The sequence below is a fragment of the Diplotaxodon limnothrissa genome, linkage group LG16 (assembly GCF_057381915.1).
Source record: "Diplotaxodon limnothrissa isolate DT_005_m linkage group LG16, D_limnothrissa_male_GT1.1, whole genome shotgun sequence".
NCBI lineage: Eukaryota > Metazoa > Chordata > Actinopteri > Cichliformes > Cichlidae > Diplotaxodon > Diplotaxodon limnothrissa.
In genome coordinates, this window is record NC_140611.1 from 33,607,296 (window position 1) to 33,622,629 (window position 15,334).

At 39.9% G+C, this 15,334-nt stretch overlaps 1 protein-coding gene across 1 annotated transcript in view; it reads left to right on the forward strand.

Annotated features, from left to right (window-relative positions):
- Positions 1-13,587, forward strand: part of LOC146616540 (nck-associated protein 5-like) — an 89,349-nt gene extending 75,762 nt beyond the window's left edge. The window contains exons 11-12 of the mRNA XM_085374315.1: positions 9,114-9,500; positions 13,463-13,587. Of these exons, the coding sequence (XP_085230441.1) occupies positions 9,114-9,500; positions 13,463-13,587 (512 nt within the window). The remainder of the gene's footprint in view (positions 1-9,113; positions 9,501-13,462) is intronic.
- The last annotated feature ends 1,747 nt before the right edge of the window (positions 13,588-15,334 follow it).

Here is a 15,334-nt window from a genome sequence, read left to right on the forward strand (position 1 = left end):
TATTTTTTTATGAAGCAAGGCCACAGCTGCAAACATGGGTTCATATGGGCAAATCAAACTAATCTCTCTCGTCCCTTTTTCCTGTTATCTGCTGGTTAAAAATTTAAAAATTCTGCATTTTGACCAGTTTGGTCCTTAAAGTTCTGGACTGACTGTCCCACTGGATCTGTTCTAATTACCCTTTTGAAAACAAATGCACAGACACATTAGGCTGGAGTGGGTTTTTTTACCTGTGTGATTTAATACCAGAGAATCAAGAACATACCAAAAACACTCATGTTCTGTGCTAGGCTTGGATTGCTGCTCAGTAATAATTCGGTGTAGATGAAATCTCTCACAAAGCAAGTTTAAAAAGCATTTAAGCCTGATGCTTACTAACGAGGTGAAACTAAAGGTGTCAATTTATTTAAAAGCAGGCGAGTGGGAAAGAGATAACAGACGAGGAGTAAAACTTTATTTGGCTCTTTCTGCCTTGTGGTCACTCACTAAATTAGAAATAGCGGCTTATTAAACTTTCCACATCACTCCAGTGGAGGACCGGTGACAGACCGTACTGAAATTTCATTGGCCAGAGTGACACCATCGGCGAGGCACTGCAAATATCAAGCATGTTTGATACGGACGAACGCTTGCCCTCGGGGGTTAATCACCTCGTTAAAATTTCAGCGCTGCACCAGCTAAGCACGATCAGCCAAACTACTACTGAGTGAATTAAGTTTGCCTTCAGCTGTGAGCTGAATTATACCACCCAGACTCCAAAATGCTGGGCCTGATGCAGACTCGACAGAGCAGCTTTCAACTTGATGCATTAAAGCGAAGAGGCACAAAACAAAAATACCACAATTAAATTCTCATTTTCAGTCTCATACTTTACTGAGAAACTTTCTGGCTGTGCATTGAAGCCACTAGAGTTTATCTTAGCCACTCCTCATCAAACTGAAGTCTTATTTTAAAATCCAGCTGAGATAAAAACATGTTTTTATTACCCCCTTGTCATGGTCCAACTCATGAGCCATGAAAAGTAATGGCAGAGACACAGTTTAATGCAAATTTGTTAACTAAAAAGAGGCAAAAACTACAATTTTATTAGGTGTGTAAGTCGTCAGGAGTGCTTGAATGTTAACTGTAGGGTGGAGTTTTGTATAAAACCTCAAATAAAAGGTGCACGGTGAATGGAGAGGAAATATTGTGACAGCCAGCTCATAAATGTGCTACAGAGACCAGCCAGGTGCTCCCAGCTGCACTGATTACCAGGAGCCTGCAAGGCAAAACAAAGGGACAAACAAGGGAATGCATAATGCAGGACAGGTTGCTGCAGCTGGGGCGTCACACGCCTGTAAAATTACATGTCTTAAAAGTTTTAAAGTTGTTTGCATGATGGAAATGGACTGGTATTTATTTGTCAGGGTGCGCTCGCGAAGCATGCAGCTTCATAGTCACATCCACCTTCAAATCACCAAGCTCAAGTATTCATAACGGGCAACATCACGGTGGCTACGTCCTTCTTTTATATAGTCCATGTGTTTATCACCAACCAAAGTGCTCATATAACCAAACTAGTGAAACGTGCCACTGACCCGATATGGATAGTCATATGCACAGCTAATATCTGGACAGCATGCGGCGAAACTTTGAATTGTTCGATCCACTATGATATGATTCGTTTGGTTGTTGTCAGGATCTCTGCGGCAGGAGCGGGGCATCCATCATCTTTGCCATAGATTTGCAGCATTCATGGAGTGCCGTATCTGCTCCTTACATAATATCTCCCTATATAACTTACTAAACTATATCATAACGAGTGTGCTGCTCGTTCTGCAGGTAATCATTATTGCCTAATAACAATAGCACCAATAATAATCTCATTTTATAAACCAAAGATGCAAGGCTGGTCATGTAAAAAGGTGCAGGTTTATCAGCCAAGAGACCCTGTTTCATGCCCTGTTTGACTCTCTATTAGCCCTTTTAGTCCTGACTTGGGTCAGCTCGGCACAACTCCATTGTCCTTTAGTAACACCTGGATCTTCCTCACCTCCTCTTTGTTGCCCCCTCTGAAAGCCCTCTTCTTGTTGTTGAGGAGGGCTTTGATGTCCTTAGTCATAACAAGCCGTGGGTGACTAAGGACATCAAAGCCCTCCTCAACAACAAGAAGAGGGCTTTCAGAGGGGGCAACAAAGAGGAGGTGAGGAAGATCCAGGTGTTACTAAAGGACAAGATCAGAGAGGCTAAGGACAATTACAGGAGGAAGCTGGAGTGGAAACTCCAGCAGAACAGCATGAGAGAGGTGTGGAGGGGCATGAAGACCATCACTGGATTCAGGCCAACCAACAGCAGGGGAGCTGAGGGAGGTGAGAATAGAGCCGACGAGTTGAATCTGTTTTTCAATAGATTCGACACCACAGTGTCTGCTCCCACCCCCACAACCTCACCTGTAGTCAGCCTGGAATCCAGAGCCACACCACTGTGCCAGCCTCTCTCTTCACATGTTGCCTCCTGTGAGATTCCTGACACCCCTCCCCCACCCATCACCTTCACTCAATACCAGGTTGAGATGCAAATGAGGAGACTTCACTCAGGCAAGTCTGCTGGACCAGACGGAGTGAGTCCCCTTGTCCTCAAGACCTGTGCCCCCCAGCTGTGTGGAGTCTTTCATAAACTGTTTATGCTGAGTCTGAGTCTGCAGAGGGTCCCGGTGATGTGGAAGACATCATGCCTCGTCCCTGTACCAAAGACGCCTCGTCCCAGTGGCCCCCAGGATTACAGGCCCGTGGCACTGACCTCCCACATCATGAAGACCCTGGAAAGGCTCATCCTGGACCAGCTGCGACCCATAGTAAGACCACATCTGGATCCCCTTCAGTTCGCTTATCAGCCTCGTCTCGGAACAGAGGACGCCATCATCTACCTGCTCAATCGTGTCTACACCCATCTGGACCAGCCGGCGAGCACTGTGAGGGTCATGTTTTTTGACTTTTCCAGTGCTTTCAACACCATCAGGCCGACCCTCCTGGGTGATAAGTTAGCAGCGATGCAGGTGGATGCTTCTCTGGTGTCCTGGATTGTTGATTACCTGACAGGAAGACCACAATATGTACGTCTCCCACAGTGTGTGTCTGACAAGGTGATCAGCAACACAGGGGCACCACAGGGGACTGTCCTCTCCCCCTTCCTCTTCACCCTCTACACCACAGACTTCAGCCACTGCACAGAGACATGCCATCTTCAGAAGTTTTCTGATGACTCTGCGGTGGTTGGATGCATCAGCAGGGATGATGAGACAGAGTACCGGGCTGTGGTCGACTCCTTTGTCACGTGGTGTGAGCAGAATCATCTGCAGCTCAACGTGGCAAAGACCAAGGAACTGATCGTGGACTTCAGGAAGACCAGGAAACACTTGACCCCTGTTTCAATTCAGGGGGTCAGTGTTGACATTGTGGAGGACTATAAATACCTTGGAGTACACATTGACAATAAACTGGACTGGGCTAAAAACACCACAGCACTTTACAGGAAGGGCCAGAGTCGTCTCTATTTTTTGAGGCGACTGAGGTCCTTCAACATCTGCCAGAAAATGCTGAGGATTTTCTATGAGTCTGTTGTGGCCAGTGCGATCCTCTATGCTGTTGCATGCTGGGGGAGCAGGCTGAGGGTCGCAGATGCCAACAGACTTAATAAACTGATCTGTAAGGCCAGCAATGTTGTGGGGATGGAGCTGGACTCCCTCAAGGTGGTGTCGGAGAGGCGGATGCTGTCCAAGATAAAGACAATGTTGGATAACACCTCCCACCCACTCCATGACATGCTGGTCAGTCACAGGAGCACGTTCAGTGAGAGACTGAGATTACCGAAAAGCACCACTGAACGACACAGGAAATCATTCCTGCCTGTGGCCATCTCCCTGTACAACGCATCCACTTAACACACTGTTTGCTGCTACAGCTACACATGTTTCTTTTCCAAATATTTATTTATAAGTGACTTATGTATGTATGTATGTATATATATGTATATATTGTACTATTCTTAGTTAGCGTATTGTCTGTCTTGTCTTAATGTTGGTTTAAAATGGAGCACTGTAACAAAAAATAATTTCCCCCAGGGATCAATAAAGTATTCTGATTCTGATTCTGATTAAGTCCATTAGGTTTTCGATTAGGTCATAGTACCTGGCACAAAGATCCAAGCAAATCCAAAAATGTGATGTCAACAGACTGCATGCCACAAATTGGCTAACCTGTGGCGTCACCTGATGAGTCATAAGACTTTCTCCTTCACGAAAATCAAAACCGCCCTTTTTGACACTCGGCAACGAGGAAAATAGCTGTATAGAGTCTCGTGAAAAGTCACACACCGAGAGGCAGGTATAACATCACCTTGGCATCCACAACATTTGTGTCGGATACAAATGATGTCATGGGATGTTTGGCTACGTTGTTATAACGAACGTGGAAGTGAGCTCATGTTTGAGGCCACTTCCATTCCCACTCAACAATTAGAGAAAAGTTTAGAAAAAAAAAAGGTTTATATTTGTGATTTCAGAGTATTGGGAGGCTGGGCATACAGAAGTGAGTGATGGCAAAGGAAAAGGCTTTGTATGTAAGGCTGGATGCTAAGGAAGGTGTTGATTGGCTAGGCAGAGAGATCAAGCTGGAAAGAATGTGCAGCAGGTTAGGGTACAAACTCCTTTAACCTCTTAAACCCCAAGCCTAACTGATCTCCTGCCTTTTGCCCCCGTATCAGGGGGCGTTGGGGCTTAAGAGGTTAACCAGCTGCATTTGTCTTTAAGCACCATCCAAAGGACAAGATTACACATGAGTACATCAGAGGGACGACTCAGGCTAAGATGGTTTGGACACGAAGTTAGAGAGGCAAGCCTGAGATGGTTTGCAGAGAAGGAATAGCGGATGTACTGGAAAAAGGATGCTATATATGAAGCTGCCAGGCAGGAGGAAAAGGGGAAGCCTGTAGAGAAGATTCATGGATGTAGTGAAGCAGGACATGCAGACTGTTGGTGTGATAGAAGAAGATGCTGGGACAGGATGAGATGGAGGCAGATGATCCGCTGTAGCAACTCTAAAAGGAGCAAGACGACTGGATTTCCCCTTTCTGGTCTGTGTTTGAATTATTTTTCTGTGATGAGTTTCTCTTTTACATTCAAGTCAAGCTTGTCAGATTTTATTTTTGTTTTCAAGTTGATTTTCACTAACAAGATGCCCTTTACTGAGAGGTGTAAATTGCTGCCCAGCCTTTTGACCTATTAAGATGTGAACATCAATACCTTAAATCAGGGATGTCAAACTCATATTACATCATGGGCCACATAAAGCCCACATTGACCTTAAGTCAAACCAGAGAACCAGAGAAAATGCCCCTTCTGTCAGTATGGAGAAATTTAACTATGCATTCGATCTCAATAAACATAAGAAAAAGAACTGCAATTTCAACAGTATTGAACAGTCTCAGTTTTTCAATGTGATAACGAAATGCTGCTGATAAAGACAATGAAGTGAAAGCAATCTGCAATCTATTTAAAAACAGAAGTTTTTGTTAATTCACAGTAAAACTAAAACAAATAAAATAACATTTTTGTTTTTATTTTGATCCTATGGTAAAAAAAAACATAAAAAACAAAAACAAACAGTTTCTATAAACAATAGTAAATAAAGACTTTTCTGTCATTTAGTTGTTTATCTATTGCTTAATTATTTTAATGCAGTATGAATGGCTGTTGGGTGGTCTTCATCAGTAGGAAAGGCTGTAAAACCTATGAAGAGATTTTGACAATTTGATTGTTGTTTGACACCACTGCCTTAAACTTATCGAACACATACCCTTAAAGATGACCTATTGTGCTTTTTCAATATTTTATGTCATATATAAACTATTCATATTAAACATGGCCAGTGTTTCAAATAATGAGGTCAGTTTTTGTGCAAATAATCCCTGTGAGCCAGAAACTAATATTTTAGACTCCATTAAATGCTCCAATTCTGGCAGGTTTTTTTCTGTTCTTGGCTCTGTATGATGTCACAGAGAATAAGAAGATATCCCTAATATTGTAATCAGGACCCACATTAGTCCAAACCAACTACTAAAATAATTTGTCAAGTGACAGCCAATCAGTTTGCTTAAAAGGGGAGGAGCTAAAATGGTTGGCTTTGAAGTATGAAGTCGGGAACTTCTATAGTGAGTAAAGGATTATTTTGAACTGTAAATCATGCAAAGCTACTGCAGTAGAGTCAAAAAATGAAAATACAGAGCTGGAAAAAGCACAGTAGGGACACTTTAAGTGAAACTTTTCTGCTTAAACAGAAACCATGTCATATTATTTTTATGTGTATGCTATATAATTTTTAAATACTAAGTACTGCACTGTTATCTTGTCACATTAAGCAGCTATTGATTGTTCTCAATACAGCTGAGGCTTGTTGTAAGCAATCAATTCTCAGCCTCTGTGATCCTGCCTTTCTAAAGAAGACTTCCAACCTAAGACCAGACTAATCAATAACATTTCTGTCCTACTTCTCCACAGTTCAATTATTTGTTCTTGTTTGTTGCTGCATGAGTACAAGTTGGCTGATTTAAACATAGCTACTTAAAGCTATTATTTAATATGAGGAAGCTGCAGTGGATGACTGTAATCGATGTTAATGTTTTCCAGCTGAGGCTGTAACTTTAAAGAATTGCAATCTACCGGTACTGAGGTGTTTCCAGAGCTTCTAGTTAAAATGTAACTTAATGTTTTTCAGCATTATTGATAATGGTTTTACCATTCCCCTTTCCACATTTGTCTATTTTCAAACATAGCATGACTTTTAATGTGATCATTTTAAGTTCTCAATTAATCGGGGCACAACAGCTTAAAATCAGAATTAGAAAAAAATGAAGAAAAACAGGCTTGAAGAAACCCAGAGGAGCACTCAAAAGTCTCATGCGTGCACATCTTAATTAATAAAGGGGGCACAGCTGTTGCCTCAGCTCCACAGTGTGATTGCCTACAGGCTTCATGCTTCAGGCTACATATTAAAACATGAGTCTGCATGACAATAGCTTGAAGAAATATTTTCTTATTTCAATGATGTGCATGCTAGATGGGTGACTGGAGTGATTCATGTTGTTTTTGGTTTCCTATGATTTACAAAAATGGTTCTCTGATGCAAATGTGGCTGAACAGTGATGCAAAAGCTAAAAAGTCCAGTGCAATTTCTGCATATATTAGTCTTAAATGAGTTAGGCATTTTGTTGTTAATGCACTGAATGTTGTATGAACCTTGTATAACAACTGAGAGACCAGTAAATACCTGAATATCTGTATAGTTAGTTTTAAAAAATTACTTGTGAGTTAAGTTGTGTAGCTAAGTTACAGCCTCCTGGAAAATTGCCATCATTCTGGCTATTACTGTATAACATAAATGTTATAAATCTTTACTTCATTCTATTACATAATTTACTGATGGATTAAAAACAACACTGACCTTACATGCAAGTAAGTATCATGGATTAGGTTAGCTGATGAAGTTATTTGCCAAGTCATCCACTTAACGTTTCCACTCAGATTCTGTGAGCAGTAACGTTAGCAAGCAAGATGTGGTTAGCCATCTAGCCATAGCATCTAACATAAGTAATTGGATGACTTAGCTGACCACTTTAAGACAACAGTTTGCTGTGTGACATAGCTAGCAATTCATCTGTGTTAGCAGAAATACTAGTGTTAACTAATATTAACTGCCTTTCTCATTAAGAGGAAAGACAACTTAGCATTACATTTAATGGTAAACATCCTCCATGATCTAATATCATGTTCATGATACTGTACTTTTCCCAGATGGTCAAATCCTTATTTGGCCAGGTAGCTAATTTTATCTTATCTCAAACGTGGGTATTTCCTTGTCTCAAGGGGCCACATGAGAAACTGGTACTGTTGTTCACTGTTGTGAATAAGCTTATAAAGAGATAGCATTATTACTGAGTTTAACTGAGTTCAGCTTATTGGTGTGGCCCTTCACAACAGTCCCAGTTTCTCATGTGGCCACTTGGGTAAAGTAATTGCCCACCCTTTGCTTATCAGCTAATCCAAACAGATTCCTTGATAGCTTGATTTAGTAGCTATCTAGCTAAACTTAGCTTACTTTCTTACTACTGTTACTAGCAAATTTCTACTTGAAGCAACACCAGTATTTATTTTTTAATTTATATTCTGAGTTTGTCTTTGCTGTGCTGGAAGTTGGTGCTTTGATGATTTTACTGATTAGTGTACTACATTTATAAGCTAATATTAGCTAATGCTGCTTACCAAAGCATTACATCCTTTGAATATTTGTGGAAAAGGGCTCATTTTTCAAGTTACTTTATATTTTCAACAAAAAGTGCTTAATACATTTAAGAATTAACCTTACACCCGTTTAAATAATGCATACAACAGAACCATTTTTATTTAAGATTTCAAATATTTTGTTAATTAAATATCCCCAGCAGCGTGCATTTGTATTTCATGTCACATGCCATTGTGTGCATTTCACATTCACCATGTGACCAGTGCATGCTAACAGTCAGAGCATTCAAACAATATCTGTAAAATGAAAGCAGTGGTTCAAGTGGACCCGATTTGGCTGAGTCATTTTCTGCTGGAGAGCAAAGAAACCATTACCCTGCCTCACACTTATATAATTAGATTGGACTGCTTTTTGACTTGGCTTTTAAGGCTTTTGAAAGTTAGACCGTGAAAGAGAGGAAGGAAAAGACTAACCATGTGTTGCAAATGACCAGAACACAAGGATCGAGCTGCTTAAAACAGGCAAACAGTCAAGATATGTGGTAGGAATAACAAGGAGGCACGAGAGAATCAGTTATGATACTGCAGAGAAGATCCATTATTATTGATTGATAAAGCTGCCCTCACTGTAACAGCTCCTGGAGACACAAAGTCAGCTAGAGTACCAGATAAATGATTAACAATAGGCCTGTTAGTATCTATATTCATGTACCGTACATATTTATTTTAAAGGTTACTTTAATGCCACTTCAACCATGGTCACCCCTCTGTCTCATTCCTGATGTTCTCCCTTTTATTCCCTCCACCCTGAACCACTTCAGCTGTTCTCCTTGTGCCGCAGGCTCCGGCTGCAAGATGCGAACGTTGGACAGTGGAATCGGGACCATCCCCCTTCCTGAATCCTGTTCCTTCTTCTCCTCCATCCTGCACCTCCTCCCCAAATCCTCATCAACCCCAGAGCAATCCCTCAGTCCTCCCAGTGTCCTTGGCTCCTCCAGCGAGGACGCATCTCCTTCCCCGTTACCCCGGTGGAGAATTCCCTCCAGCTATAAGGACGGCAGCCATGCAGGGGTGCCAAACTCTCTGTCCGATTCCTCCATGACCCATATCCAGTCAGTGCCTTTCCCCACTGTGGCCTTCCTCCAGCCCATCCAAACCCCGTCTGAACCCATTATGACCTCTGCCAGTGTGTGTGAAGCCCAGAGCAGGCTACCCAGAGCACCACAAGGTACGGTAAAATGACCAAAGGTACAGCTTTGAACTTTGGACTGCAGGAATAAAGCTTATAGTAATGATGGAAACTTTTATGCTCTCTTACTTAATCTTTCTTACTTGTAGCGTTGCTGGTATAATGTTCCGAGTTTGATCTATGTAACAAACACTTATCTTATACTTGATGTAACATCCACCAGATCACCAGCAATCCATTTAGAGTGGGTTTTGGCTAACATTTGGCTTTTTCTGTGGAAATTCCACCTGTTTGGAAGTGCCCAAATCCAAATGGAAAATCTTTTATCTGGAAAACTGCAAATTCCAAAATTTATGAGAGTAAAATATTGTCTAGTAATTTCTCTGTTTAGCATGTGGCTAAAATAAAACCCAACCATCACCCCAGACAGGTCACTGGTGACACAGTGAATGTAAAGAGGTTAACTCCTCTAAGGTATACGTCATCATTAGTTATGACGCAAACCCCTTTAGATGTGTCTATGTTGGAAGTGATTCACTCATGTCTCATCGCTTGGAAACTGTCAGTTGGTCACGATCAGATATTCAAGGCCACAGTTGCCTAGGTAACAATCTATCGTATTTACTACCAGGTCATATGTAAGCAGTATCCTGAGATATCATTGGTAGCCATTCAGTTTCTCAACTAGAAGGTGTGAAAACTTTACCTTAGGTCCCGCCCACTTCGTGTCACCAGATTTTTTAACATCACCAAACATCATCAACTTTCTTTGGTCTGATCACCATGTTGATCTCTTTCACTCTGCGGATGCAGCGTAATCATAAGTCTCTGTTTTATAACAGAGTAAAAAGGAATTTTTTTGAAAGACATGAAAAAAGTTTGATGGATGTTACAGTTTTTTTTTTTTTACTCCTGACATTTTTTTAAATGATAAAAATGACATATTATGATAGAATACGTTTAGGGTTAGGGTTTGAGTCTTCACCAATGACGACTCAGACCTCAGAGGGTTAACCCTGTGTCTTGGCAACAAATACAATGGCTTTCTTTTTTTTATTTAAAAGTTTCTGATATGTCTCAGTTGTGGTTTGTTTGTTTTTCTGTGTCCTGATGGTCAAGACTTTTTGGACACAAATCTACTGTCTTGATATCTTATGGTTAGTGGTTGAGACTTCTTATCTGTGAGGACATGGATCTAAAAGGGATGCATTTCCATCGTGTTAGCACACAAGCGGATTGGGATATAGGAAATTTAGAGGACAGGTGAGGACCTTGGACTATTTGTGGGTATCCTCAACCTGTTCCTCAGCAGTATTTTTGTTGTCATTTGGCAAATCATCATCCTTAAATCAATTCCTGTCACCAGGGAGTGCCCCTTGTTTTTTTAAGGTTCCTGCACCAGATCAAAGATTTCTAAGACATTAGTAAATAAAACCAAATGCTATGAAATTAAGGCAGAATAACAACAAAATAATTTGGTAAAAATTAGGTACTTATTCAATTGTCCAAAATGAAATAAAAATTCATTTTAATGGGTGGTACAATATAATCCAGGTGAATCCCAGGACCTAAGACTTTCCAGTAGAACACTTCTTCATATCAGTGTTATTCACTTCACCTGTCAGTGGCTTTAATGTTGGTCTAAGTAGGCACTGTGATTTAAAAAGATGATCTTGCTTTTTAAAGCCTCTTAAAGAACAGGCTTTATTCTTGACATTTACTGCTCATTTCCTTTACAAAAGACATATCCAGAGAAAATCTTGCTGAAGGGAATTCATTATTCATGTATCTATTGAGCACTTAGCACATAAGGAAATTTCCTGAAGATCCACTCACATTTATCCACATGTTCTCTGCGTTATTCAAGGTTACCGGGGAAATTGAAGATTCAAAGTTCAATATTTACCTTTATATAAAAGATTGCTGGAAGCGATCACGGTGTCGTTACAACAAGCGGAGCCTTTATCATGGTACTGAGAGCATATTGCACACATGGCCTGCTCAGTATGCTAATGACACGGCATGTAGAAAAAGGAAAAACACTCATGGTGTGAAATCAAGTACTTGATTTCACACCGAGGCAGAAAGAAGCAGGTTTACATTTTGAGGCGGTAACTTTTAATCAAACGAGAGCTTAAATGAGAACTTTTGATGGCTGACTTTATAAATTAACAAGTTACTTATATAAGCTAATATTAATTACAGCTCATTCATCATTTTGAAGTGCTATCTTTGGCAGGGTTATTAAGATTTTCAGCTGAAATTAAAAGCACTTTTTTTCCCTTTTCTTTCCATGGTGAACTCTACCATTCCCTTACTGGTTTAGCCAGTTTTTCAACCAGTCAGCACTTTACCTAACACCACACGCTGTTGGCATTTTTGCATAGCCAAAGACCTACATAAGCAGACACCAAAGGGATACCATAAATACCACATCACACTATAGTTCACAACTCATTTGTTCCTTTTTTATTTTCCTTGTTTCCCCCCAATCCCCTTTTACTTTTGTTTTTACTTGCTGATTACGTTTAGATGCTCAAAAATCTTTTTTTTATAGTTTATAAATCAAATATGATTTGAGTTAAATACATTTATTCCTAACAGTAACCCCTTTACGGTGAGAAATTGGTTGTAGCGGAGAAACCAATCAGGGAGAGAGGCTGATGCAAAATTAACACAGGAAACAAAAGAAACAAACGTTTTAATTAAAAACAGGAAGTAATCAAAGGAGATTGATAGGGACATGAATAATAACAAGTACCCAAGGAAACTTACTGATAATGGAGGCTAGAAGACCTACACTAAACATCAAGATAAAGTCAGGGAAACACAGGAGGACAAAGACAGAAAGATGTGACAGAGGGATGAACAGAAGGGAAAACACTGAGGGAATCTTAATAGAAACAAAGACAAAAGACCAGGAACCAAAACATAGGATGCAAAACTGAAACTAATCATTAGAACAACCACTGGAAATAAAGCTTGTGATCTACTAGATTGTTGAAATCAATGCAGGAAACCAGAAATCTGCCAAACACAGAAGTCAAACCTTTAAAACAGTTGTAGTAAGAATAAAAATATTTACCTGGAATTCCAAACCACAAAATAACAAAAATCCAAGGACTGTGACAGGTCCTCTTTCATAGGGTCCATATTTAAAAGTTGGAGGACTTAAAGTAAGTCCCAGATTTGTCACCAGGACAAACCTCCTTATCAGGGAGCAATGGGTTTTGGACTTTGTCTCTTTATTATTCAGACACCAAGTCAGTATTTGATGCCCTGAGACTGAGGATATGTTAAACCTGCATTCTTGATAAGCAAACAGTTGAGAACCTCCTTTTCCTCATATTTCTTAAGAAAAACTGTTTAATTTTAATACAAAGAGCTTATGAATTGGATCAAAATGAAGGACCATCTTTTAAGATAGACAAATTTTAGATATGCTGACTATGAGAGAAAAATTAAAAGCAGGTGAAGGATGAGGGAGAAACAATAACTTTTTTAAAGGACTCATAGTTGAATTAGTTTGTATAGATAAAAAATGCCTCAGATCGCTTAACATATGGACCATTTAGCTTGGTTAGACATTGTCCAGAGGAGCAAATAAGTGAACAGTTAATGTCTCTGACTGTTTTTAGGTGAAATGCATATTTAAATGTTTGTCTACACAGGACATCCCACAGTCAGAACAGTTTTATTTAAGCATCCTAAACTGTCACTCCCTATCTGAAAAACATGTCTTCATTTGCATTATTTTTCACATGTGAGGTGGCTGTTTGAGCCAAACATTTACCGTCTTTCTGGATGTCAGCTGCAGCTCCTTTAGCGTTTCTTAGATCTGCTGCCACTTTGAATTCAGGATGATAATCGTGCTCTCTTTGAAGACGTCAGCCTGTCAGCGTCAAGCAGTTCTTCTAACTCCACATTTGAGTCTTGTTCTTGACATGAGTGAGAACATTGAGAAAACAATGTCTAAAATTAGTTTTATTTCATCCTTTCAGGTGGATTGGAACCAAAGAAGTTGACCTATATTAAATCGAAAACACGAGCCACTCCGAGCCAACAGAAAGAACAGACGAGACTTCAGCTGGCCAACTGTAAGACACCACATTTATTTAAGAGATAGTGTATAGTGAGGTCCATATATTTTGAACACTGGCAACTTTTATTTTAGTTATCCACAATAACAATCCAGTTATAGCTATGTGGTGTGATATGCCCTTAAAGTGCAGACTTGTATTTGAACAAATATGATTCTGGACTAAGTGTAATTGGGAGAGTGTGATCCAAACGACTGAAATATTTAACCGCAATATATAAATAATTTATAATATGACCTTTCTAATGTCGAGGCTGGTAAACCTAACTCCTGGAGAATTTTCTTCACTCAGCTAAATGTTGCGAAAAGAGTTTTTCTTTAGAAAAAGAGAGAAATCTTTGTTGTATGATTCACGGAAACAATGCTTCCCAACACACTTGGAATAATCTCTGGACCTTTTACTAGTTTAGTTTATGAAGAAATATGAAAGAAATCTCTAATGCTGGTCCATTAAACAACATTTAACTCATTCACTGCCAGCCATTTTCAAATCAGGTAACTCCCCACTGCCAGGGTTTTTGAGCATTTTTACTCATTTTTGAAGAGCCACAGAAAACTGTGTGTTATGATCATATAAACGCTGAACCTACCAAAATGAAGAACAGACTCTCTTCTTTCATCCAAAAAAAAAGCTTGTTTCTACCATTTTCCATTCTTTAGTAATCAGCTGTAGAAGAGAGGTGGGTTCCACCAAAAATGCCTGTTTTGACCAAAAAAAGGGAGAAAACGAGCTTTTTGTGAAAAATACATTTCAAGCAGAAAAGTGCCTTTGACACTAATATTTCTTGCTTTGTGACGAGGTTGTATTCTAGCCCCTCCCATTGAAAAACGTAATTGACGTCTATAGACGTCAATGGCAGTGAATGAGTTAAGTTAACTGAACAGGCATATTTGGACAACTTGCATGAAAATATGTGACTGTGTCAAGCTTTGCTGCGTGGTGGGCAGGATGTAGGACCCAAATGCAGGAAGTAATGGGAAGTAAACTCAAAGAGGCAGCTTTATTTTGACTGTAAACTGTAAACTTTCTGTAAACTAGAAACTGGGACCAAAAACTCCAACTGTAAACTAGGAAACGGCTAAGAACACAGAGGGAAAAACACAGCATAGTGAGGATGCAATGCAACAAAGGGCAAAGGAAAACACAGGGCTTAAATGCACAGGCAAGACGACGAGAGGACCAGAAATCGCGAGACAAAAAGTGACATTAGGCAAGGACTATCAAAATAAAACAGGAAGCATGACATCACATAGACGCAGACTTGACATGGAAACAGACAGTCTCTGGAACAGAGGGAATACTAAAGCACTAGACTTGGGACACAGGGAAAACATGGGAACAGAGACTAACCACAGGCTGAGATAAACACTAAGGGAGAGAGGACTACGATCCCTGAAAACTAAAGAAACCCAAAAACATGAACCTCAGTAATCAAAGAATATAATTCCATAAGTTGAAACACAAATACCGTGACAGACAGTATGTGCAGTTTAGACAGTCTGCACTTAAAGCTCATGGCTGAAAGTCATATAACTGAAGCTTTAATATGTTTTTGCACACAGCTAGAATAACACATTTAAGTCAGTATCTAAAAATATATGAATTTTTAACTGTATGCATATTTTACATGATACACAGTTTATTTTTATTTTCAGATTACCACCACCGAAATCCAGTGAACCAAATAATTCATCTGTAAAACATGCACTGAACCATTAAAACACATGGCTTTTATGTGTAATGAACTTTGATCTGTAGCCTTGGAAAATGCAA